Below are 26,876 nucleotides of genomic sequence, written 5' to 3'. Positions count from 1 at the left end.
AGAGCCAAGCTGGGCCCTGAGTAAATCGTCGCGATATCCATTGGCTTCCGCCCGCTTCCTTCTCCCGGCTTGCCGGGCCGGAAGGGAAAACGATACTCCCGCCCCCGTGATCTACCTCACAAGGCAGCGCGGCTCCAGCTGTGGCCAATCGACGGGCCCATTGTAGACCACGGCTAAAAGAGCCAATGGAGAGTTGCGGCGCTCTCAGAGCTTTCCCACTCCGCACCCGCCGGCCTCTCCCTTCCGCCTGCCGCCTTCCTCTCCGCCCCTGGCGGAGGAAGTGATGTCACAGGCCCCATGTGAGCGGATTGCAACACATGCAGCTGCCTGGAGAGAGGGAGCCGGTGTCCTACGTCAGAGCCGCCGCCGCCGCGGAGCCGCCGCCGGGGAGGAGCTGCCGCTGCCGCCCAGGACTGGGCCCTTAGGTAAGCCAGGGGGAAGGAAAAGCCTGCGACCAACGCGGCGGACCGCGCGGGGTGGGGAAAAGAGGGCATCTCTGGGTGGCGAGGAAGGGGGCCGCTCTGCCCCAGCAGCGGCGCTAACTCTGTGGTCCTGGTGTCTCCGGGCCCCGCCGGGCCGCTCTAGGGAGGAGGAGGCGAGAAGATGGCGGACGACCCCAGTGCTGCGGACAGGAACGTGGAGATCTGGAAGATCAAGAAGCTCATCAAAAGCTTGGAGGCGGCCCGCGGGTGAGCGCCGTGTCCGGCACCCCCCCTCGTCCCCTGCTGCTTCTCGGACCTCTCAGGATGGCCGCCCCCGCGCCGCATGGCCAGATGAGGAGAATCAGGCAGTAACCAACTCCCGCCTTCTAGACCTCTGGGTAGTAGTCCCTAACTCAGGGGTGAGGGTCTCCGCGGTGGTCTTTAGATTTCCTTCTCCAACCTGGGGATAAAGGTCCGCGCTTCTGGGTCTCTTGACTACTCGACCCCCTCGTGGTAGTCCACCGCTACTTTACTTTCCGCCGAAGCCCCGGAATCTCTCTTTACTCTTCGGGCCCCAGGTGCTGCCACCCGACTTGGGCGCTGTTCGGAAGAGCCGAGCCTTGCTTTCGAAGCTCTTTCCCAATTTATTTTTTCTCTTTTTCCTTCCTTTCACGTTTCTAAGCCTTCATTAAAATGGCCTCCCCCTCCCAGGCCTAGATCTAAGGCCCCGGTGGATGAAGTTTGGATGGGGCAGGAAAGAGAGGTGGCCAGAGACAACCTCTCTCTGACTCCTCGATTTATCTGGGTCTTAATCTTCAAGATGAGCCCTAAACCCTCTAATTATTCTGGAGCTTTCTGGTATTCGCTGTTCAGGACTCACCTGTACTGGAAATGCCAACAGCGTGAATGGTGAGGGGAGGGAAGGTTTTGGTTGACGTATCTAGGTCTTTATATTCAGAAGATCGGGATTGTAGGATCCCTGTTGACTTTTCTCTGGCACAGCACTTAACAATAGCAGCTATTGAAGTGCCTACTGTACTAATATTTGTTGAAATTCGGATCTGAATTAAGTGGGTAAAGAGTTTCTTGTAAATTTTTGTAAGAAATTGTAGGTGTGTCAGTTGTGGATATAATAAACTAGATTAAAACTAGTCACCTATCCTTTCCCCCCCAGTGTTCATTTGAGAAAGGTGTGCCCCACGTATTTCTGTTTGCTTGATTTATTTGTGTTTTATTCCCGGTGATAGAAACTTTTTATTTACAGGAAATGGCAAAAACAACAACAACTTCTTGGAGCATTGCATGTTGATGTGTCTGAGCATTCTTAAAATAGCAGGGTGGCTTTCCCCAGGCCATGAGGAAAGTTGATTTCAGCACAAGAATTAGACATTTTGGTTTCCAGCCCAGGTTTGTCATTGACCACTAGATTTGCTGTGATAGGTTGACCATTCTCAAGCTTTTCATTGTTACTGCCATATGAATTGAATGTACGAGCTTGATTCCATTGAAGGCTCAAAGTTAGCACACTGTTTTATGCCATGGTGTTTTGTTAATAAATTAGTGACAGATTTGTAGTGTCTTCTGAAAGTTGACCTCATTCAGTAACTTGGACTTCGGCTTACTCACTAGGGCACTATAGAAACAAGTGATTATAATATGAATTGAAGGAGCAGCTATTTTTTTATTCCTGCGGTTTCGTTTTCTTTGAACTTAATAGAATAATCAAGCGTTGTTAATGATCTTATAGGCACTTGAACACAGATGGTCGGTCCTGTGTCACATTGTAAAGTGAATAATTATCCCCCAAGCGTGAGACTACTGTATTGGGGTGGGGGAGTGTAATATAAATCTTGACCCATTGTGCACCAGGAATTAACCAGACTCTTCAGTTTCACTGGAATTTCTACTGGGTTACTGGAAGCCTTCAATTGAGCATTGGCTTTTGTCGATTTTTTGTTGTTGCATTGTTGTTTAAGTTAGATGTGACCTGTACATTTTTTCTTACTCATCTGGAGCAGGTTAGATGACAGTTTATTTTCATAGGCAGATTTGACATCAGAATTGCATACATTATTTTTCCTAGAGGAATCTAAAAAATAAATTCACACCCTTAATTTGTCTGTTATTTGAGTGGAGTAACATTGAAGATAACACTGCTTAGCAAGTAACAGCATTCTTAAATTTGTTTCTGAGCTCCTTTTTAAATCTTTTAAAGGCTTCACCTTCTTTTTTAAACAAAGTTGAGTATAAGGCTTGCTAAAAATGACGTTCTTGAACAGTTTTCTCCTGAATGATATATTTAACGTGAACATTTTAGACAGAATTAAGCTGTCTGATATACCTAGGAGGGAGTCTTTTAGTCAAAATCTTGTTTTTTCTTAATCCCATGAAAATTTTAAGTCTTGGTTATATTAAGGTCAGATGTTTTGGATTTTTTTATGATTGCTTTGGAGATGAAAGGTCTCTATCCCCAGTGGTGTAGAATTCTGGATGTGAAAGTCAGGAATTGATTTATATACAGTAGCTATCAAGATAAACTGAAATAAGTGTAGTTTTGAAATTGAGGTAGTATGTGAATTATTTGATACATGGCCCACGTATAATATGTACCATGAACAAGAGTAAGCACAGTTTATTGAATGGTTAGTATGTTATACATACTATGCTAAGAGATACTTTATTTCGTTTAATTCTTACAATAGTATTGCTTCCATTTGATCTATAAGGGATTGAGGTTGAGAGGTTTAGTAACTTGCTGCCCAAACGCTGCTAGTTGTTGTTATTAAGTACTATTGAGTTAGTCACCAACTCATAGCAACCCTGTATAGGGTTTCCTAGGAGCAACTGGTGTATTTGAATTGCCAACCTTCTTGTCCTCAGTCCAATGCTTATCCTGCAGCACCATACCAGGAATCCAGATTTTTAGTACTTCCCTGTTTATGAGTACTACTGGTTGACTTAATGAGGACAAATGTGTACATAAGCCAAAGCTGGAACCAGGGTTGCAGGTATCCTGAGTAAGGAACTAAAGCAGGTGAACATATGTTACAAGAAAGGTAGGGGACATTTAGGAGGATGGGTGGTGTATGGCTTTTGCCTAGATTGTTTTTTGGTATCCTTTGGTGTGTTTGTTCTCTGTTTTGTGTATGGACAAGAGGTGGTCCCAGAAACTGTGTTGAAAGCTTTTTGTTTTAGGGTGGTAAAATCATAACCAGAGCTTTTCTAGCCAAGAACTGTCAGTGATGAGTGTGTGACAGAGGCACAGACAAATTAATTGGGCTTTTGTCTGTTCGAATTTTTTATATATCTTTAACCAGGAACCTTGTGTATTAGCTATAATGAGGGCTCAATCAAATAACCCTCAAGGTCTTCCGCCTGTGCTTGTAAAAGTTCTCACATTCTGTTCATTAAAAGTTAGAAGTATTGTGAAATTATTGAATAGATTATTTCTTAAATATTATAGATCAATGAGCAGCACAGTGACTCCATATGATAAGCGCTGGACTGCGAACCACAGTGTCGACAGTTCAAGCTCAGCAGCCACTCATTGGAGACAGATGAGGCGTTTATGCTCCCTCAAAAATTTAAAGAGCCTCAGAATCAGAAACCCTTCGCTATGAGTCTGAACTGATTCTACAGCACTGAACAACTACAATATAGATAAACATAAGGGGGCTTCAAAAAGTTCTAGTCTTGACAGACTTTTTATTGTAATCGCAGATAGACTTATCCTTCCAAGGGAGGAAGGCTTACTCTGGACACACTCCTAGGTAGACAAAAGTACCTAATTGGAATACCATTTAGGGAGAGTGCAATTAAAGTATACTGCATGTGTTGAAGTACTTTTCCCAAGGGAAATTTGTTGATTAATAAAACATTAAATATGATAAAAGGAATGTTCTCTATCACGAGATTTCAGGTACTTTTATTATTACTTTAGTTCTCAATATCCTTTAAAGGCTTCTGTCTCCATAGAACAAACTATAAAGGCCTTGTCTTGGTGGCTTCTCAACACCTACCAAAGGCAAGTTATTCTTTCTAAGTTTTGGTTCACACTTGTAATTACTGACAGTAAGCTTCCAGATGGATAGTGACAGTTAAGTGAGATTATGCAGGTGAAAATGCTTAGCATCACGTTTGCTGCTTGGGAGTGCTACCTTGATGGAGAATTACATGGTTCAGGATTAGGATACAGATGCCACCACCATGTCTGTGCCTTGAGAAAAGGGAGAAAGAAATGAGAGCAGAGAATTGGTAAATGGAAGAGGAGAGGTGAATGCATGTGGGAGAGTACAGTCCTCTCTAAGTGCCTGCCTCAACTCAGAACTAGTACTAACAGCCCTTGTATTCTATGTAGCATGTGTTCTGTGTATTGTGAACCTAATGAACAATCATGCAGTCTTTGAATTTCAAGTCTTAACAGACTTCTTATTGTAATTGCAGATACACTTATCCTTCCAGGGGAGGAAGGCTTACTCTGGACACACTCCTAGGTAGGCATGAGTACCTAATTAGAATACCATTTAGGAGTCCTGGTATGGTGCTGTTGGTTAAAGGGGTGAACTGCAAGGTCGATAGTTCAAGCTCACCAGCTACTAATTGAAAACCCTGTACAGGGTCTCTTGAGTCAGAACCAACTTGATGGCAATTGATAACAACAACAATGTAGGTTATAGGCTACCTCTCCTGCCCCTGAACCCCAAGTCCCAAACATACACACACCCTAATTGGACCCTTTCGCAGAGAACTCTTTGTTTGAGATCGGAGTTGTGTCAGCTTTGCAGCCAAACTAAACAGTTAAATCCTTTTTGGAGAGTGAGAAGTAAAAACTTCTTTCTCAGGACTCACAGTTGAAACTGACCAATTGAAGACCTGGACAGCAAAAATTTCTCTATATCCTGAATATTCTCTAGGGATTTCAGAATGGAACCTTCTCCTAGGATACGTTCTGTTAGTCTCTTAATTCTTCAGCAGTCTGCTGTCTTAGTGATGGGGAGTGGGGAAGTTTAGAGCTCTTTTCTCCAACAGATTGAAAAGATCATGAGACTACAAGGTTTCTCATTGGAGCAGTGTTGTTGGAGACCGTGATGACGTTATCTCTGATAAAGAAAGAACTTTGACTTATACCATTTGACACACTTTGAACCCTTGCCTACTGTCTTCTATTTTTGTCACTTTCTGAAAAGGTAACCTTTTTCTTTCTTTGAATTAAGTTTTTAAAAAGTAGTAGTTTTATTTATTTGTCACCTCCCAAAACATAATTGAGTTTGATTCAAAGGTGTGGTTTCATAACTATAGTTGCATAGTTTTCATCCTATATATTTTTTACTGTCTTTATTTTTTGTTGCTGTCCTTCCTTACCAGGTTCTAAGTAAGGACTTGGCATTTTCAGGTACCTGGCATCTGCATCTTGTCATGCAAATAACCAAGGGTTGCTGGGCTTCTACTTTTCTGCTGTACCATTTTCATTTGATCCTCTAAGGCAGGCTTGTTGTTAAGTACTGTCAAATCAGTTCCGACCCATAGTGACCCTGAATAGAGTTTCAGAGGAGCAGCTGGTGAGCTTGAACCACTGACCTTGTGGCTCAAAACAACTTTGAATTCCAGTGCATTAACCCATAGCACCCACCCAAGTTTAGGAGCCTTTTTTCTACCTAAATTAATAACATCATTTGTGTGCCATGCAAAATTACCAACTTGAAAATTAGCCTGCTGTATTTGGTCAAACATTTCATTAACGCCGCTCCTCGGAAACCCTATACCGGATTGCCATGAGTTGGAACCAACTCGACGATGCTTAACAAAAACAAGGTGATGAAGTCCTGGTGTAGCGCTGTGGGTTAATGAATTGTTCTGCAAGGTCCATTTGGAACCACAAGGTTGGTGATTGAAGCTTACCAGCTGCTCCTCAGAAACCCTATACAGGGTCGCTATGAGTCGGCGCTTAACAACAACAACATGATGGCTGAAACTGGTTGTCATGGCAGGGCCAGATCAAATGATTTCATGGGCCTTATACAGCCCGCAGGCGGGTCGTTCCCCACCCCTGCTCTTAAGGTCTCCTTACTGTTAACCAGTAGCCAATAAGCTTCATCGAACATCTGTGGTGAGTTGGGTAGTAGACATTTATGGAAAAAAATGTGAAATAAAATGAGGATGTGGTCTGAAACACAACTCTGGAGTAATAATAAGAACCATCTCCCACCCCATATTCCTAGATGCAGAATAACGCATAGTACATGTTTAAGAAAGGTGTGGTATGAGCATATGATTATGGTCTAGCCTCTAAAGGGAATTGAGTCTTAAACAGGATTTTTTTTTTTTTTTTGGAAATAGGATCTTAAATGAAGTGTTGGACACTTCACACAAAGAAAGATTGTGTTAGCTGCCATTGAGTTGGTCCTTGATTCATGGCAAACCCATGTGCTTGCATAGTAGAGCTCCACAGGATTTTCTAGGCTGTAATCTTTACAGAGGAGTCCTGGTATGGCATTGTATAAGCATTGGACTGCTAACCATAAGGTCGGCAGTTCAAACCCACCACCTGCTCTTCAGAAATCCTGTATCTGGGCCCTGTGAATCAGAACCAGCTGGATGGCACTTACCAGTAGCAAGCTTTACAGACGCAGATAGCCAGGCCTTTCTCCTGTGAAGCTGCTGGATAGGTTCAAATCCATCTGCCTTTTGATTAACAAGCAATCAAAAACTTTGTGTTAGGTACTGGCAAGTTGATTCTAACTTACAGCAACCCAGTATGACAAAATAGAACTTGTCCCACAGGGTTTTCTAAACTGTAATCTTTACAGAAGCAAGTTGCCAAGTTTTTTTCTCCTGCTGAGGTGGCACTGTAAGATCAGCAGTTTATCAAACCAACTTGCTACACCTTGGAAACCCTATACAGGGTTACCATGAGTTGAAACTGACTCACTGGCCCTTTAACACGCCATTGAGTGGATTCTGTTGGCAGTGAGTTGCACCAGGGCTCCTTTATACCGATATATAGTAGTCTAGTCCAGGGAGACTGTTACTTAGAATATTATTTGACTGATACTGTATCTTTGTTGCTATGTTGAAGTGGAACTATAACTGATTTGCAACTTTGAAATTGTAACTGAAATTCAGTCTTGGTTAAAAGCCAGTTAGCCTAAAATTAGATTCAAAAGCTTTGTGTTGGTTGATGGTCAGTGAGCTGTCACAGTGTTGAAATGGTGCAGAGCTTTTATATATGTGTGCCACGTTGGCATGACCAGTTGTCCCAAAATAAGCTTGTCTTTCAATCTTAAGTAAACTTTAGTGTGCAAGTAATGAAAATATTCTTGTATTTATTCCCAAACATTAACTCCTTAATGTCTGTGACGTTTTCCACTTTTTACTGAAAAAATTCTTTCAGGCTAGTCCCATTTTCTGGCATATTCTGGTTTTATGACTCTATCTAAGGAACGATTCAGAATTAGGGATTTATGACTGAAATGTGGTTTAATCAAGTAATGGGCCAAATTTTCTGAAAATAGATAAATTGCGTGCTTTTACCTCTTTTACTCACAAGCAGCTTATTTCATGGATGAAGAAAATGAAGGAATCCTGGTAAGGTGCCATAGGATAAGTGCTCGACCTCAAGGTTGGTTTGAGCCGAAAGGTCAGTGGTTCAAAGTCACCATCTGCTCCTTAGAAGCTATATACAGGGTGGCTATGATCGGAACCTGCTCGACAGCACTTAACAACTATAGAGAGATGAAGTCGTTTACCTAATAATCAGTCTACTAAGGGGTAGTGCAAGAATCTGTTCCTATTTTTCGAGCTTCAGAACCTGTTAACACTGTCTGGCTCTTTGGTTATCTTTTCTTTTGCTAAAGAGAAACTTTTCCCCTTCCATTCTGAAAAGATAGCTCTTGTTCTAGGAGATTCGCAGTTTATTAGAGGAAGCAGGTATGCTGAGACCCAAGAGCAGAAATAAAAGGGAAACAGGCATGCTATTTGCAAATACACTTAAGGAAGAACATGGTGTAGTACTAAGCATGTTTGTTGTTAAGGAGCATTGATGGTGAGGGAAATAACTTTCTGTTAAATCTCTCCCTAAAAGCTCATTTGTGTATTAGGAAGATTAACATGAAGTGTGCTACTTTGCTTTATTTGAGAAGTATTTCCATAGTGATCAAGAAAGATAGGTGGACTTCTAAGTCCAAGTGCTGTGACTCTGTTACCTAGCAAGGACTCCATTATTTACAGGGTTTTCCTTAGAGGCTGGTGTGGCACTGTAGGATAAACACTGGGCTGCAAGGTCTGTTTGAACCACAAAGTCAGTGGTTCAAATTCACCAGCTATTCCTTAGAAACTCTATAGAGGGTTGTTGTGAGTTGTAACAACGTGACGGAACTTAACATCTAGAACTTGGGAGTCCTCATGCTCCTTGGAAACCCTATACAGGGTTGTCTTGAGTTGGAACCGACTCAACTGCCCTTAACACAAAAACAGTATATAGAACCTTATTGTCAGTGATGATGGGTCCCTAACACAATCTTTTCTCCCATCTGCTAATGGCATCTGACCAGGTCACTTTCACAAATCCAATTTCTGATAACTTTGTCTAGACACTTTAACAGCCTCCCAAGGATTTACCAAGTTTTTAACTGAACTGGTTTTCTGTTTGGTAGATTTGAATCAATTTCGTGTGTCTTTTGAGAATAAATAAGGAAGACCTTATATTTTATGCTAGGAATTAACCATTTGCTCATTCATCCAATGTCTGAGGTCCCCAAACACAAAACCCCAGCTATTTTTGTTGTTAAATGCCATCAAGTCAGTCCCAGCCCATAGTGACCCTGTTTGTTTTAGGGTTTTTGAAGAGTGGCTGGTGAGCTTGAAGCTCTGACCTTGCAATTAAGCACATTTACCCACAGCATCACACCCGGACTCCAATAACAAGGAGCTTTGTTGGTGGAGTGGTTTGACTGCTATTTGAAAGGTTGGCAGTTCGAACCCAGTGCTGTTCCATAGGAGGAAGCTGTGGCATTTCTGCTCTGTCCTATGGCGTCACTATAAGTCAGAATTCATAGTTGTGGGTTTGGGTTTGGGTAAACCAATAATATAGTGAAACTGAGGTCCAAAGGGACTTATGTAACTCTCCCAAGGCCCACACACCCTTTAAAATGGAGGAATTAGGGACATGAGTGATTTTAAGCTGGTGATACATGTCATCCTGGTAGCTCATACTTTCATAGAAATGATTTGGCTGAGATTTGAGGTTGAGTTTTTTGAGCAGTGAATGTGAATTGGACAGGAGACCTATGGTGGAAACCTTGACCCACCCTCCATTTCCTAGGCACCACTCAGTTCACAAACAATATCAAAGCGTCTTTGTGGATATATACTCAAAGTCAGTTGGGACTCACAGCTACCCAGAATAGGGTTTCCAGGGAGCTGCTGATGAGTTTCAACCACTGACCTTGTGGTCCAGTACATTAAGCACCGCACCAGGACTCCGGAGAGATTCTGGGCAGTCTTAAAATGTTCCTGAAAGTAGTACTGTTACTTAGGGGTGGGTGGGAAATGAATGGCAGGGCATTTGATGGGGAGTGGGTGTTCTGCCTGATAAAAGTTGGGTATCTCCGAGCTGTCAGAATTCAGTGCAGTTGTCTTATTGCTCGAGTAAATGACAGGAGCTTGCCTGTAGCAAGTGGCCTCTCTGGGTTCTTCTTGTGTTGGTGGGGGCAAGGTCTGGAAGCCCTTTTCCTTTAGCTGGCCTTGGTTTTATCCTTCTTTAAGGCACAGAAAACAAACCAGACACAGTGGTTCCTAACTCTTAATTATGCATTTTATAATTGTTGGTGTTTGAAAATTCACATATCGCACCCCCAACCACCACCACCCTCTATTTAAGAACTTGAGTGGGGGAAGGGAGGATCTTTTGTTTGTTTGAGCATTTATTTTTGTTTTGGTGTTTTAGAAACCTCTCCAAGGATTCTGGGATTCTCGTACAAACTGGTCAGTGGCATTTTTTTCCAGCTTTTTAGTCTTCCTTTCCGAAAGGTTCTCAAGCGTTGGCAACAATACACATTGGTAAGATCTTTGCAAAGCCTGTTTACTGTTCGTGTTTAGTTTGTTTACAACTACTACTTCCTCCTATCTCCCAGTAGTTTTCTTTCTCAGGAGTTTGTGTTCTGGGTTGAAGATTGATGCATGTTTTTTTTTTATAGGAAAACTGGTGAGAGCAGAGACCCTGGTAACTTTGCAGGGCACATTGTTTCATGTTGTGTCTTATTATGTCCGGTTTTTCCCACCTGTATGTGAGTCATTGCTGTACCTCATGATTCATTGGAGCTACTTGAAAGAGAGCCTTTTGATTTGGGAAAAGGCAAATAATAAAGCAAAAGAATGGGTGAAAACCATTAAGTTTTTTAAAGGTTAGAGTTTGTGTGGCCAGCAGCTCCTTCCCCCAAATATCCATTGAGTTGATTTAGACTCCTCAGTACAGAGTAGAACTGCCCCCATTGCATTTTCAAGGCTGTGATCTTTCTAGAAGCCGACTGCTCCATTTTCTCACAGAGCAGCTGGTAGGTTCAAAAGCAAACCTTTTAGATGGAGGCAGAGACGATGATGTGGAGAGATGGAGCAGCGGGGGACGTTAGTTAGACCCAGAGAGGGAGAGGGGCTGTGTGCTGACGACCGGGTGGCAGGCTTGCGGGGTGGTATACCCTTTGGTTGGTTGATGATGCATGGAGGGGATTGTAACCATGGCAATGAAATGATATACAATAGGATAAATGTAAAACTAATGTTCTCCCATGTAAACTATCACATAGTTCACAATAAAATATTAAAAATAAAATATATATATTTTTTAAAGTCATCCTTTTGTTTGGCAGCCAAGTAATTAAACCACTGCACCACAAGGACTCCAGCCACTCCATGCTGCTGCTGTATCCCATCAAGTCAGAACCCTGTACAGGGTTCCCAAGGCTGTACATCTTTACAGGATCAGAATGCCTCATCTTTCTCCTGTGGAGCAGCTGGTGGATTCAAACTACTCTACTCACCATGCAAAAGCATAACCCACTTTAGCCACTCCTTAGTGTGAACTTTTTATCTCAATCTCCACTGAGGGTTATTCTCTTACTTGAACATAAAATTTTTAGTTTCCTTATTTTTATTTCAGTGTTTACACAAACTGGTCTGACAACTTTGGGTATATATTTTAATCAGATTCAGACATCTCACCCCCAACCACCACCTCCCTCTATTCAAGAGGAATAGAGGGAGGAAAGAATGGAGGAAGGGAGGATCTTTTGTTTGTTTCAGCGTTTATTTTTGCTTTGGTGTTTTAGAAACCTCTCCAAGGACTCTGTGGTTCTCTTGGTAGTGGGGGTTGAGGGGTGGATAAGGCAGGCAAGTGTGTCTCTTGGTTGAAAACTTTCCTGGAAAATCTTTAACCTGCTTGTTTTAAACCTAACATATATGAAATATAAAGAGTTACAAAGTCTCCTTTTAAATTATAAAGAAGCATCAGTCTAATAATTTTCCCTCCTCCCTATCAGGTGTCTTAAAATTAAGGTTGATTCAGTAACTTAAGGTTTCCCCCACAATGAGTAGGGAGAGGAGATACACAGGGAAAGTGTTGACAGGTCATCTTTTATACTGTAGTTCAAGATTAAAAAAATAGTAAGTGGCCAAGAGTAACTTTTGAGTAGTAGTTCAGATTTACCAACTTGGTAAAAGCTTACTATACAAAACTAAGTTTTTGTCAAGTTACACTTGTATTTTTAAAATGGACTCTTTTAACAAGGTTATGTTATTAAGTGTCTTTGCTACTTTGTCCTTTCTGGAATGTTACGTGAGTGTGAGTGTTAACTTGCCCGCATGATGCTATACAGTAAGGGTGCTTAATAAAGGTTTATCTTAGCCTATCTGCATTGGAAAGTAAATAGCTGCTTACGGGCACAGCTTTGCCCTCCACATCATCAACTTGCTTTAAGGATTTCCTTCAGACATTCTGGATTCACTCAGTTAATTTGTTCCAACAACTTCTTTAAACCTCAAACTTTCCATCCTTTGGGGTTTGATGCCTGGTCACTTCTCAGCTCTGAAATTTCACCAGTTACCCTAGGGCCCCTTCTATCTACTCCCTACTGGTTGCCTCTTTGCCAGTTCCATCTCTTAGGAAACTACTTTGTAAGTCAAAGTATGTCGCTTTTTATTAAAAAAACAAAAAACTGAGTCCTTTAAGAAATAACTCCATTGGTTCCTGAAGATTCTTAGCACCTCTAAGATGTTGGCACCTGGAGTTGGTTCACCTTAAAATGAGCTGTTGTTGTTGTCGTTGTGAAGTGCCATAGAATTGATTCCTACCCATAGCGACCCTGTATAGGGTTTCTGAGGAGCAGCTGGTGAGCTTGAACCGCCGACCTTACAGTTCGAACGGCTTTGTAGTCTGACGCATTAACTAGTAAAATCAGTATTTGAACTTTTTTTCTTCCCACCTCATGTATTTTTTCATGTTTGCACAGGCATAAGTTGACAATCCTCGCATGGAGACAGGTAGGTGAGCACCTATAATCTAAACTATTTGCAGTTGAAATTTACTTGCCCGGTGCTTCCAGTCCCTCCCAGAGCAAACTTTTTCTCCTCCTTGGTGTATTGTTTGACATAACTTCAGACACACTCATCAAAAAGACTGCAGGAATTCCACTTTAAAAGCCTACCTATAGCCAGATAAATGATTGTAGAAAGCAGTGTGCTGTGTTTGGTCACTTAAAAATAGACTTCAAAAAGCAAACAATTAAAAAAAAAGTTATTGTTATTGCTCTCTCCCCTTTATTTCCTATAATGAAAGAAGACGTCTGTATGTTTCATTTGGGAGTTCTCTTTCCATACAGTTCAGAAACTGGAACCTGCCACAGGCAGGATTATATATTTTTTTGATCTTGTGATTTCTGAGTACTTAGTCTTTGCGTGGGAAAGTTCCTTTTGTATAGTTATGCCATGAAAATTAAAACTCAAATCATGAGAAGCCACAAACGAGTGGGTATGGCTGTGTATAAGCAAGTATTCTTACTGAATCACTCTAGTTTTTGTTAGTAATGTATTGGAAATTTTAGCTGATTTAAATAATGGTAACAGAAGAGGAGTCCTGGTGTGGCGCTGTGAGTTAATGCACTGGACTGCAAATTTGGTTTGATCCGCAAGGTTGGCGGGTTCAAACTCACCAGCCATTCCTCAGAAACCCTATACAGGGTCGCTATGGGTCAGAATCGACTCGACAGCACTTAACAACACAATAATAGAGAAGAGGTGGTGTTTTATATGAAGTGTATCTTGAAAGTGACTTTGTTTTACACTCATTCTGCTTGTTTGTGGGGACTACCAAAGCTGCATGTCATAAATTTCCTTTTCTGAAGCGGCAAGGACACTTACTTCCCTATCCAAGGGGTGGCAGCAGAGCACACACCATACTCTCCAGTATACTTTTGAGCAACTTGTCGTTTATTGGGGAAAGTATCCAAAAGGTTATGTGTCAGACACCCAAAACAAAAATAACACTGGTTTTTGGAGGTGTTAGTCCACTGACTGCTGAGAGTGACTGTTTTAATAATGAAAGGACTGGATAGCCAACTTGTCTGTAAAGAAAACAGGGAGGACCTGTGATATTTTATCACTAAGAGAAATTTCTAGAGGGCAGGGTCTCATGTAGATGAAGTGTCTTTCCAGTACTGAGGAGAAAATGAGCAATGACGTGTGTTTGTTAACTTTCTTTTGCCATATTAATCTATGTTGCCAAGGACCTGGTTTCAGATTTTCAAACATTAAACATTTTTAGCTACAAAGCTGGCATAATGTTTTCTGTGCTTTCATTTGTTTCACTCACTGTGCCTGTTCCCCTTTCTTAGTAGTTACTTGGAACATAAGCCCATTTGACTTGATATTGTACTCAGCTTTCCAATCTCTCTCTTTCTTGCCAGCTTCTATTGAACTCTGGATATGTGAAATTATCTATTAAATTTGGCATATTGGACTGCTGTGACACTGTTTAAGCTCAGTAATTAGGGGAAAGTTGAGACTTCTTGGCAGCCTTCCCATTTACTCTTTTCTTTGCCCCTACTTGTTCTCCCATGACACTAATAATTATAGCTATTAAACATGCCATGACCCTCAAGGACCTGATCTATAAAGTAACCTCAGAAAGTAGCTTTATTACATTGTAGACTTATTAAGCATCAGGTAGAAACGGTTTGTAAAGTGACATCACATTTCTTAAGGTGCCTTGGCGCTCATACCAGTTCCTTTGCCTGCAAGATCATGTGTGTGCTCACACTTGTGTTTAATTTGCCAGTTGCTTTAATATATAAAATTTGTTGAAAGTTTTTTGATTTTTTTTACACAATAAGTTGACTTTTTTCTTAACTTACTATTTTGTGACAAAAATCAACACTTCTCAGGAAAACATAACTTACTGGCATTTCTAGAGTAAGCTATCTGGTTGAGAGAAATAAATACAAGAAATAACCCATTACATATTTTCTGTAGATACCTTTGTGTTTTCGCTTTAATGGCTTCATTGAGATGTGAATTAACTTACTTTCAAGCTTTGTCCAAGTTGTAGCACATATCATGAAGTACATTCTTTTTTTATGTTATGGTTAAATTTTATTAGATTGTGTGGCTACATCGCATTTTCTTTGAATAATCTGGTATTCATGTACACGTTTTTGTAGTGAGCATGTTTTCATTTTCTTGGCTGTATAGCTAGAAGTGGACTCTTTCAAAGTGGCTATGTCTTTGTTTCCATCAATGATAAAAAATTGCAGATTCTCCATCTCCTTACCAACACTTGTTATCTGTCTTTTTGATGATTATAGTCATACTAGTGGATGTGAAGTGATTTCTCATAATGGCTTAGTTTTTATTTTGCTGATGAGTAGTAATGTTGAGCATCTTTTTATCTTATGCTTTTTGGCCATCTGTTTATCTTTGGAGAAGTGTGTTGTGATCTTTCACCTTTTATTAAATTAGGTTATTTGTCTTACCGAGTTGTAGGGGTTCTTCACATATTCTAGATACAGGTTCCTTAGTGAACTATGATTTGCAAATATTTTGTATTCTATGTGTTATCTTTCTTGATGTGTCCTTTGAAGCACAAAAGAGTTGGGGATAATGGACAAAAACACATGTTTTTAAAAAACAGTGAACTTCCTGGATAATTTGGACACTTTATTAGGAAAAAAGAAATAAACTCAATATTGCTGAGTGTTTTTAATTTTTAACACAATTGCTTCAAATAGAGTTAGGAATAGTGAAATGAAGTGTTTAACTGATGGTGCTGATAAATACCTTGGTAGTAGTGTGCAGGTGAAAAGATACATTACTTACTTGGCTACCTAAAATGGGGGTAATAAAGGCTCAAGAGGGAGTATAGTTTAAAAGTGTGCAGGGAAAGATAGAGTCCACACTGAATAGTTTTTCATCTTGTCTGGATGGGTCTGGTGAAAAGAGATGGGGATAAGATTCTTATGATTCAATACTGAGTAATTGTTATAATGACAAATTGTGACTGTCACAGTTGTAAAGGTGTAGAAGTTTTGTAACAAAAACGGGAGAGTAGTTAATCTTAACAGTCTGGAATCAGAGGACCGTAGGACCAGCAAGGGAGAAGAGCACAAGTGAGATCCTATCCAGAGAAGCCGCAACACCAGAGATATAGGTGGAGAGAAGGAGAAGCTTAAGAACTCTAAATTCATGGAAACAGAGGGACTTGAGAGCTGGCCTTCGGGAGACAGTTTTGCAGAATGTGCCTTGGTGATGTAAATTGTTACATATGCCCGAGTGTTGTTGTTTTTAAAAAAACAACTAAAATGAATAGAGAGAAACACTGTTTAATTGATGATACATGGAGGGGATTATAATATTTGTAATGAAACAAAGTATATGATTTGTTGAATGTAAAACTAATGATGTGCCCTGTAAACTTTCACTCAATTCACAATAAAACCTTTTTAATTAAAAAAAAAAGTGGGGGAAAACAAAGATACGTTGCTAGCTTCCTTACTGTGTTTAATGAGAAAGACTAGTGCCTGCTCAAAAGAGTCATCGGTCATGTGTGTGTGAGAGAGAGATAGAGATTTTATAACTAATATTTGTATGCATTTCAAGGCTCTCCTTTTCCATTACTAAGGTACTTAGGATGCCAATCAATGATTACAGGTTTCTTGGTGTGTCTGGAATTTTAAGCAAAGTGAGGAATGTTGATGATAGTAAGTGCTGTTTCATTTGGAAAGATAAATTAGGGAGAAAATTCTGTCTGACAGATTCAAGAATTCTCATGCTTCACTTTATGTATCATCCTGCTATGATAACTTGCACTGAAGAGCCCACTAGATTATAAATCTTCACCGAGGATAGGACTTTCTGTCAGATACCAGCCTTTTGATGCTCCCTTACCAAAGCTCCTTACTTTATCCTTGTGAGTGAAGTATTCCCTAAGCATCCCGTCAAGTGCCTGTCTTCTTTATGTAGCCAATCCCCTTACTGCTTATTCAGATACTTGTTGAGCAGCTAACAGCACTGGTCATCTCATTCTTGCTCCCCTGACTAATGAAAAGCATGTAACTTAAACTATATTTATGTGGTTCTTGGCCCTCTAATGAGTTACTCTTTCTTCCACAGCAATGGCACAAGCATGATATCGTTGATCATTCCTCCCAAAGACCAGATATCACGAGTGGCAAAAATGTTAGCAGATGAATTTGGAACCGCATCTAATATTAAGTCACGAGTAAACCGCCTTTCAGTCCTGGGAGCCATTACATCTGTACAACAAAGACTCAAACTTTATAACAAAGGTAATCTGCAATTTGATAATATCCTTTCTCTACTTTGAAGTGTTTTTGTTGAAAGTTAAGTGGTATTTCCTACACTTTTTAAAGAGAGATAAATCCTACCTGAAGCATCTCAGGAAATTTCAAAATTAGGGAGAGAATTCTAACTGCAAGATTTAGAAATTCTTATGCTTTGAATTATGATATAGATGGGCAGGGATCATAAGCTGTGGAAACGTATTCTATTAATTCAGGAAAATTGGCTTTGGGTTTAAGTAGAGATATTGTTTATATTCTTTGCAGTACCTCCAAATGGTCTGGTTGTTTACTGTGGAACAATTGTAACAGAAGAAGGAAAGGAAAAGAAAGTCAACATTGACTTTGAGCCTTTCAAACCAATTAATACATCATTGTATTTGTGTGACAACAAATTCCATACAGAGGTAAGAAATTCAAACACAGAACATTTTCATTACCCCAAAAAGAAATACCCCATTTCCCCCGGCTACCCAAGACATAATTGACTATTACTACTTTACTCTTTGCCTGGGCGTTTCATATCAATGGAATCATAAATGTGATCTTTTGTGACTTTGTTCCCTTAGTATAAAGCTTATCTGTGTTGAAACATGCATCAAGACTTGATTCTTTTTTATGGCTGCATAAGCTGTTGTGTGGATATGCCACAATTTAATTTACCCATTCATCAGTTGATGGACATTTGTTTTGTGTCCCCTTTTTGGCTTCTCGGAATAGTGGTGGTATGAACATTTGTGTCCTGGGTTTTTGTGTGGATATGTGTTTTCATTTCTCTTCGGTATATACCTACGAGTGGATTGAATTGCTGGGTTATATGATGCCCTCTGTTTGCCCTTCTGAGAACTGCCAGAGGTTTCCAAAAGTGGCTGCACCATCATTTCCCACCAATGATGAAAGTTTTAATTTCTCCTTACCCTCACCAATTATCTGTCCTTTTTAAAATTATTATTTTAGCAATCTTAGTGGATGTGTGTGGTGGTTTCTCAGTGTTTTTGATCTGTGTTTTCCGAAAGACAAATGATGTTGAGCATCTTAATGTGCTCAGTGTGTTTATTGACCATTTATCTATCTTTGGAAACTCTTTATTCCAATCTTTTGCCCAGTATTAAGTCAGGTTGTCTTTTATTTTTATTATTATTATTATTATTATTATTGTTGTTGTTGAATTATATAAATCTCTTATCAGATGATATGTGCAAATATTTTTCTTCTATGCTGTGGGCTATCTTTTCACTTTCTTGATGGTGTCCTTTGAAGAATAAGATTTTAATTTTGAGGAAGTCCAGTTTATTTTTCTTTTCACATATGCTTTTGGTGAATCCTAGTATGGTGCTGTGGGGTAATCACTGGACTGGTAACTGCAAGGTCAGCAGTTTAAACATATCAGCCACTCTCAGAAACTGTATATATCTGAACTATTCTAGCTCTTACATATTTAGACCTATGATTATTATTGAATTGATGCTATTGAGGTATGGGCCCACCTTCATATTTTGAAGATGAATATGCCGTTCAGCCCCATTTTATGGAAGGGATATTCTTTTCCCACATTAAACTGACCTGTTAACCTTGTCAAAAACCAATTGAAGATGAACGAGATTGTTTATTTCTGGACTTCCTAATTAAATTTTTTACATGGTTTTAACTCCAGAATCCCAGGTCACTAGTACTAAAGTACTTGAGAAAAGCATGTTTTGCAAGGCATCTATTTGAATGAAGGTGTGCGTGTATGAGAAAACCTTGTGTTTGTATTGTAGGTGTGTAGAACTTTCTTAAGGAGTCCTGGTGGTGCTATTAGTTAGGCATTGGGCTATTAACCACAAGATCAACAGTTCAAACCAGCTGCCCATAAAATCTTCTTTGTCAGACCCTGGAGTGGGGAGAGTGGAAACTCACAGGGCTGTGCAGATGCAGGCTTGGCACTTGCACAACCCCAAGAGTGAGTGCTTCCTTAAATTTTGTAGCCTTAAGCATCTCCTTTGTGTTACGCTGGTCTTGGCCCTGTTGCTTAACAAAGGAGAGGTTTTCTTGAGTTTCAATCTACTTTTTTACTAATTTGTTCCTTCTCAGTTTGTGTTTAAACTGGAGAAAGCCCCATTATTGTGTTAGGGTTGTCAATATCCCATTCAAATCCCTAGGTGAAATAAGGGAGGAGGTCTTTGAAAGAAGTTTCAGTAAAAATGCCATTTGCTAGAACATTTTCTCCAACCAACTCTTTGGGAGAACCATGTTTCTGTGATCTTATTTAGTCTGACACCCATTAGTCAGCAGGTTTGAGGAGAGTGCTAAACTTGATTTTGGAGCACTAATTAGACACAAAGAAATGGCTACTTGATCACCATCTCTGTATACCTTTATTTCTTGTACCCTTGGTTTTTAGCTCATAAATAATAAATCTTTAATATGTTGTTAGTGTCATGAAGTCTTATGACTCGTAATGACCCTGTATGGGGTTTCCGAGGCAGTATCTGTGAGGAAGTTGAAAGTCTCCTCTTGCTCTCGTAGAGCAGCTATTGGGCTTAAACCATTGGTGTTGTTTGCAGTCCAGTGCTTATCCTACAAGAGTCACTGTGCTCCTAAATCCTTAATGTTGTTGTCAAGTACAGTCTGTTCAGTTCTGGCTCATGGCGACTCTGTATAGAGTTTCTGAGCAGTGGCTTGGTGAGTTTGAATAGCCAACCTTGCAGTTCAAACTGACTTTGTGGTTGAGCACTTATCCTACTGCACCACATCAGAATATAATCCATTTTCTTTGTTGTTGATTTTTGTTGGTTTTTTTCCTAACCAAACTTTTGAGTGACAGAGCCGCCATAAGGTGAACTTTAATGCTGGAAAGGAAGCCTCATTAGAGTGACCTAAATCAGTCAACAGTGAACAATTGGGAATTCATAGCTGACTCCTAGTTCAGTCTCTTGCCTTTCATCGACTTAGGGGAAAACTTCTACAGTGGAATTAGAACTGATATTTGACACAGTTTACAATGGATAATTTGTGCTGAATTAACAGAAATTTTGATTCCAGTTGGATTTTAGTCTACTACATAAAAGATTGAGGTTGTTTTTCTTTTGGCTACCACAACCTCTTCCTGATACAGGCTTCGTTGGAGACGCTCTTAGCTCCTCTGCTGCATTTATGTTTTATTGTGAATTATGTGATAGTTTACATGGGAGAGCATGAGCTTTACATTCATCCTATCGTATATTGTTTCATTGCCATGGTTGCAACCAGCCAGAGGGTATACCCTGCAAGCCTGCCCCTCTCTCTCTCTGGGTCTAGTGTCCCCAGCCACTCCATCTCTCCACGTCATCGTCTCTGCCTCCATCTCTGGCATCACTGCTTCTCTGCGTAGGGTCTTGCACTCCATCCACTCTTCTCCCTTGATGGGTCCAGGGACCTCTGCTCCTGAACTGCATAGTCAATCACTCCCCTCCTTTTGCTACAAAACGTCCACCTTTACATTTCCAACCCTTACATTCAGTCCTCATAACATTTATTCACCATTGTACCACACCTTCTCCTTTAATCAGCCCCGCTTAGACAGATTGGATACTACTCAGTGGAGAATCTACCTTTCTCCGCGCCCTCTGGATCTAGGCGCCCTCTTGAAAGCTTGCAAGCCAGTCACTTCTTGCCTTTGTAGGCTCCCTCCCCCGTTTTGGGTAGCCAATGTCCAAGTTGCCCATCCCTGTCTACTACTAGAAGACCTTTTTGTAGACTTTCTAGTGTGGTTTTTGTACTTATACTCTATAGAGTTGATTCATAAGATATTCTGACTTACTGTAGTGGATAGCACTGAAGGGTAGACTCAATTTGAATTTTATGCTCCATATAAACTATCAAATCAAGGACTAGAAAGAAATTGAGCACTATGATTTTGAATCAGGTTTGTATTTACTTACATGCCCTGGTCAGGTATAATGAAGGACTTTATATAAGTGACATCAGTTATTTTTCTGCAACTGGCTTGAGATCTCCATATTTATAGCTGTGACACATATAAATTATTTCACAAAGTGGTTTTGTCATAGTGCTTATGAATGGGTTGAGATGGCTTGTATGTATCCTTTTGGGGGGTTGTCTTGACCTTAGCAAAAAACCTTTGGGACTTACTGTACATATGTTCGCTTTTCAGGCTCTTACAGCACTACTTTCAGATGATAGCAAGTTTGGCTTCATTGTAATAGATGGCAGTGGTGCACTTTTTGGCACACTCCAAGGAAACACAAGAGAGGTCCTGCACAAATTCACTGTGGATCTTCCAAAGAAACACGGTAATATAGGAGGAGAACATGTGAACCCACTTGTGTTTAGTAATGATGAAACAAATACATAGGGGAAAGTAAGCCCAGATGATGTGAAGAGAGCATCATAGAATGACTCACGCATGAGTCAGTGATGTTTGTGGGTTTTCTCTTGACATCAGAATTGGTGGTCACTCTCTGAGAACAAGTAATAGTTTATGCTAAACATTTTTGTTAAGGGAATAATGATGTTTCCATTTAGCCTTTTCTTGGGTAACAGCATGGCTTGATTAACTTATCTTTTAATTAGGAAGCTCTCTTGTACTTAATAACTTTTTGTCTCGCCACTTTTTTGTGTCAAAGGTAGAGGAGGTCAGTCTGCCTTGCGTTTTGCCCGTTTAAGAATGGAAAAACGACATAATTATGTTCGGAAAGTAGCTGAGACTGCTGTGCAGCTGTTTATTTCTGGGGACAAAGTGAATGTGGCTGGCCTTGTTTTAGCTGGATCAGCTGACTTTAAAACTGAACTAAGTCAATCTGATATGTTTGATCAGGTAAGTGAGAAACAAGTGCTCCGTTCTCTGAATCTACATGGGAATAGGCAAGTGTGGCCTTTACAGTGGTGGATTCCTGTGTTAAAAACCTAGCTTTGGAGGATTTCCAGGTTTTTACTAGAAAATATTCCCCATGCTTTTGTAGCCATCTTTTCAATCAGCTGTTTTTAGGTAGGATCATTCTGAGCCCTGTGGAGGTCCCCTGGTTCCGTAGGTTGCTATAATTGACTTAAAAATGGAACTTGATTTCACGGAACGGAGAAAGAAAGTAGCTTTCCTGTCTTTTTCTGGTTTGTTCATGAAGCAGTGAGCCTCTTAGCACTATGACACAACTGATTAAGCCTAACGTGTTTAATACCAGAAAGATCTTGTGGTTTATGACAGTTTTAGCCATAACACATTCCCAGAGTGTTCATGTGGAGGAGGTGGCGTTATGTGGTAGAAGGCACATCATAGAAGAAGCTGTTACCTTATTTGGCAAGAGCCTTTCCTTTGCAGGAAAATTATTTTTGCTTGTGTTTAGTGTGGTATTTACTCACTGAAAGAGCAGTGCTTGAATAAATTGGGACTTCTTTCTCATATTCTCTCTTGTCAGTGACTGTGGTATGCTGGACTTCGCATGCCATTAAGAAGTAGTGGGTCTTGGCAGAGGTGTTTTTAATGTACTAATGAGACTTTCTCTTTTTTTTAAATTGTGGCAGAGGTTGCAATCAAAAGTTTTAAAATTAGTTGATATCTCCTATGGTGGTGAAAATGGATTCAACCAAGCTATTGAGTTATCTACTGAAGTCCTTTCCAACGTGAAGTTCATCCAAGAGAAGAAATTAATAGGTATCAGTGAAATGCAGCTAATTTATCCTGTGGATGTTTTTATGTCTATATGATTGTGTATGAAAGTGATGAATAAACAAGAGTAAGATGTAGCCTATATGCTAAAATCTTATCACTGTGTAGTGGCACAGTGGGTTAAGTGTTGGGCTACTAACCAAAAGGTCATCTGGCAGTCCAAGCCCAGCAACCAGCTGCTTAATGGGAGGAAGATGGGGCAGTTTGCTTCTTTAAAACTTATCGCTAACAGAAATCCTGAAGAGCAGTTCTACTCTGTCTTATAAGGGTCTGCTTTGAGTTGGAATCTACTTGATGGCAGTGGATTTATTTTGCTTTTTGGGGGGCGGGATGGGGGTAACAAAGATTAATGTGATTTTTATGTGTGTCTTTGTTTCTGATTTAACTGAACATACACTCATCTCAAATTGGTTGCACATTTAGTACTAACTTTTATCTCTTGGGAATCAGCTTTTGGAACTTCAAATAGTGGTATGGTTTTTCTCTGGTTTTGAGTATGAGACTCTTACCTGCATGAGAAACTTCAGTACATAAGTTCTTCTTGCCCTCTCTCTAATCACAGGACGATACTTTGATGAAATCAGCCAGGACACGGGAAAGTACTGTTTTGGAGTTGAAGATACACTAAAGGCTTTGGAAATGGGAGCTGTAGAGATTTTAATAGTCTATGAAAATCTGGATATAATGAGATATGTTCTTCATTGCCAAGGCACTGAAGGTATGAGAATTAGAAAAGAGGTTGTTATTTGTTACTGAACTGTGCATTCAGGATTACTAGGGTAGGAAAGGGAGGGTGGAGAGGAATGGCAGGTTTCTGGTTAATCAGGAGGTAGATAGATCTTACCCTTTGTTCCCCCCACTTCTTCAGTCTGGGTTTTTCTGCTCACACTATTAGATGTCTGCTTGTGATGTTAGTTGTTGTTGAACAGGCTCATGGTGACTATTGTCTAGTCCTGTTCCAGCTCCATGATCTTTGATATGTTTTCTGTCTTATTCATCTTAATGAGGGTTTCCCTCATTTTCACTGGCCCTCTACCAAATGTGATCCTTTTTAAATGATTGGTCTTTCTTGGTGACCTGTCCACAGTGAACAAGACATTTCACCATCTTCACTTCTAAGAAAGGATGCTTAAGATACTCAATTTCATGAGGTCCAGAACTGTACCATTAGTGACTGGTGTTTTCTTATGATAAGGAGCAGTGTGCTTGGTAGATAGCACACAGTGCACGCTGACTGACAAGCTTACAAAGGTTTCTAGGATGAGATCAGGAGCCCTCTCCCTAACCTTGTCTCATGGGGCTTACAATGCTTAATATGTAAGAACCAAGTTAACATGTTTTTCCCCCTAATACTACAGAGGAGAAAATTCTCTATCTAACTCCAGAACAAGAGAAGGATAAATCTCATTTCACAGACAAAGAGGTATGTGATTATTTTCTTGGTTTGGTGATATATGCAAGCAAACATAAATTTTATGTGTTCTAGCAGTGTAGGTAGAGTATATGCTTCGGTAAACCAAATAGCACATTTGTTGGGTGGTCGGTGGAAAGGGGCTTAACTCATGCTTATTGCAAACCCTTGAAGTTTTGAAGTACTGGAGTACTCATGTACTTGTGATGCTATAGTGTGAGCACTATACTGAACGTTGGCGGTTCAAACTCAACAGTTGCTCCTTGGAAACCATGTATAGGTTATATAGGTTCACTATAGTGTCACAACTGACTCAATGGCACTTGACAACAGTGTAGTAAACAAAGGACAAAGTATTTTCATCCTTTAGTAGGGAGAAAGGTCTGATTGAATAGTGCCTCTCTTCTGTTCTGCAGTCTCTCCACTAAAAATGGCTCCTCTGGGCTTAGCCTAAATGTATCAGTACAGATACATTTAAGTGGTTGGTTCCTCAAATTCTGAGTAAAAAGGGGCTTAACTCTAACTAGGCTACTTCAAAGAACAGTTCTGGCGTTCGTTCAAAGAGCTGCTTGAATGAGTAGTTACAGCCATCCTTACTATTAAGAGTCAACAACAGAAAGCTAAAGTTTAAATTTCATTGTGCTGATATTTAATAATTGAGGCTAGAGCTTTGAGGGTGGTACTGTTTGAAATAATCAGAATTTCTATACTGTTAAAATTATGTCACCAAAAACCAGAATTCACTGACAGTTTTACACACACATGCATGAGAATGGTGACTGGCATAGGAGTGAGCTAAATCTTGGGGTCTCCTAATCCTGTTGTTTATGTATCTCATGGTTATCTCTGCAGACAGGACAGGAACATGAGCTGATTGAAAGCATGCCCCTACTGGAATGGTTTGCTAACAACTACAAAAAATTTGGAGCTACGTTGGAAATTGTCACAGATAAGTCACAAGAAGGATCCCAGTTTGTGAAAGGATTTGGTGGAATTGGAGGTGAGTAGCAAGTCAAGGTGCTGAATTTAAACCAGGCCAAAAGCTCTGATGATCAAATGAGTTGCTTCAAATGAGAATTGCTTGCCATCTTTTAAACAGGCAGCACATGGCTTCAGAATTGGGGTTTTTTGGGTTTTTTTTAATGATCATTGGACTTTTTCATTAGAGCGACTCTTGGTTTGTTTTCCCAGGTATCTTGCGGTACCGAGTAGATTTCCAGGGAATGGAATACCAAGGAGGAGACGATGAATTTTTTGACCTTGATGACTACTAGGTAGTCGACATGGGTCCGGCAATACGTGCCTCACCCTCCAGCATCCAACCCAAGGAGCATACCCGTGGTGGAATCCAAACAGATCCCTGCCTTACAATTGGAACATTCTCAGAACTTAATCCATGAGCATTGGATATTGAAAAGAAAACCGAAACAAAACCAGACCCAACCCTACACTTTGGTTTGTCATGGTGTCAGCGAAGCAGCCTACAACTAAGTACCTAAATGCCACTATGGACTAATTTAACAGAGAATCCCAGTTTTTACTTTTACTCAATGGTGAAAATTGGTTGCTCTTGTATTTTATGGGGAAAAAAAATGATTTTTTTAACCTTCATACATAGAAGCAAAAATACTTTAACTGCTGTAAACCTTCAAAAGTTAATAGAAGTGACATCATACTGGTTTGTTTCTTATTTTGATTGGAGAAAAATTAAATTGCTGCATTTCGCAGTGACCCATTTACATGGCATTCTCAGCTTAGACTGCATAAGAAGAAATATAAGTGGTGAAATGTTGGAACCATTTCTCTCTTGGTCTCTGTTTAATGTTGAAAAGGTGAACTAATAGGAGACATTTTCAACTTCACTCCCTTAACACCCCTCCCCCTCCAGACTGCCAGTTTCAAGAATGCAAATTGCATTGCAAAGTCAAACTAACTCCTGAAGCAATTGGGCCAGTGCACTGTGTCTTTCCATCTGTTTACCGATGCATTTGTGCCCAGGTTTTGGGAGCCCTCAGCATCAATTGTTTTGACAAAGGTTCCTATCATTTTTGCCTACTAGAAACCAGTTTGGATGGGTATGATGCGGCTTCTGTGCTTCTGCTGGGATTGGGAGAAATAAAACATGCAATTTAAGTGGAAGCAAAGATTTAAAGAAACTTTTATTTTGCTTGGGTCTATCCTTGGTAAAAGGGAGGTGGTTGTGTTTTCCTTGTGTTGGATGGCATGAGATTATGTGAATGTTTTGATTTTAATAAAATGAACTACAAGGTTTTTCACAGGAACGATGACAAGACATGTATGACTGTGCATGTAATTATAAACCCCTGACCTCCTGGTGGGGTTGGAGCATCTGTTTCACATATGGGACTTACAAGCACCTCTCATATGAGAAATTATAGGAGTGGGTGGGAAGGGCAGGGGCGGGAAGGGATGGGACACAGCTTCTGGCACCAAGGATTAACCATGTTGGATCCAAAAGTGGGCCTGAAAACCCTGAAGTTTATGCTTCACAGCCGGGCTATAGATTGGGACTTGAACCCAGCTGATGTGCAAGGTCG

At 40.3% G+C, this 26,876-nt stretch overlaps 1 protein-coding gene across 1 annotated transcript; it reads left to right on the top strand.

Annotated features, from left to right (window-relative positions):
* Positions 1–221: 221 nt before the first annotated feature.
* Positions 222–25,878, top strand: ETF1 (eukaryotic translation termination factor 1). Its single transcript, XM_006866123.1, has 11 exons — positions 222–425; positions 586–689; positions 17,076–17,251; positions 17,531–17,670; positions 21,399–21,537; positions 21,871–22,061; positions 22,763–22,892; positions 23,470–23,625; positions 24,266–24,330; positions 25,171–25,318; positions 25,510–25,878. Exons 2-11 carry the CDS (start codon positions 604–606, stop codon positions 25,590–25,592), a joined length of 1,314 nt encoding a protein of 437 aa, XP_006866185.1. The 5' UTR covers positions 222–425; positions 586–603; the 3' UTR covers positions 25,593–25,878.
* Positions 25,879–26,876: the final 998 nt, after the last annotated feature.

The sequence above is a fragment of the Chrysochloris asiatica genome, unplaced genomic scaffold (assembly GCF_000296735.1).
Source record: "Chrysochloris asiatica unplaced genomic scaffold, ChrAsi1.0 scaffold00087, whole genome shotgun sequence".
In the NCBI taxonomy this organism is placed as follows: Eukaryota; Metazoa; Chordata; class Mammalia; order Afrosoricida; family Chrysochloridae; genus Chrysochloris; species Chrysochloris asiatica.
Note: the sequence above shows the minus strand (reverse complement) of the source record. Positions and strands in the feature narration are given on the sequence as shown.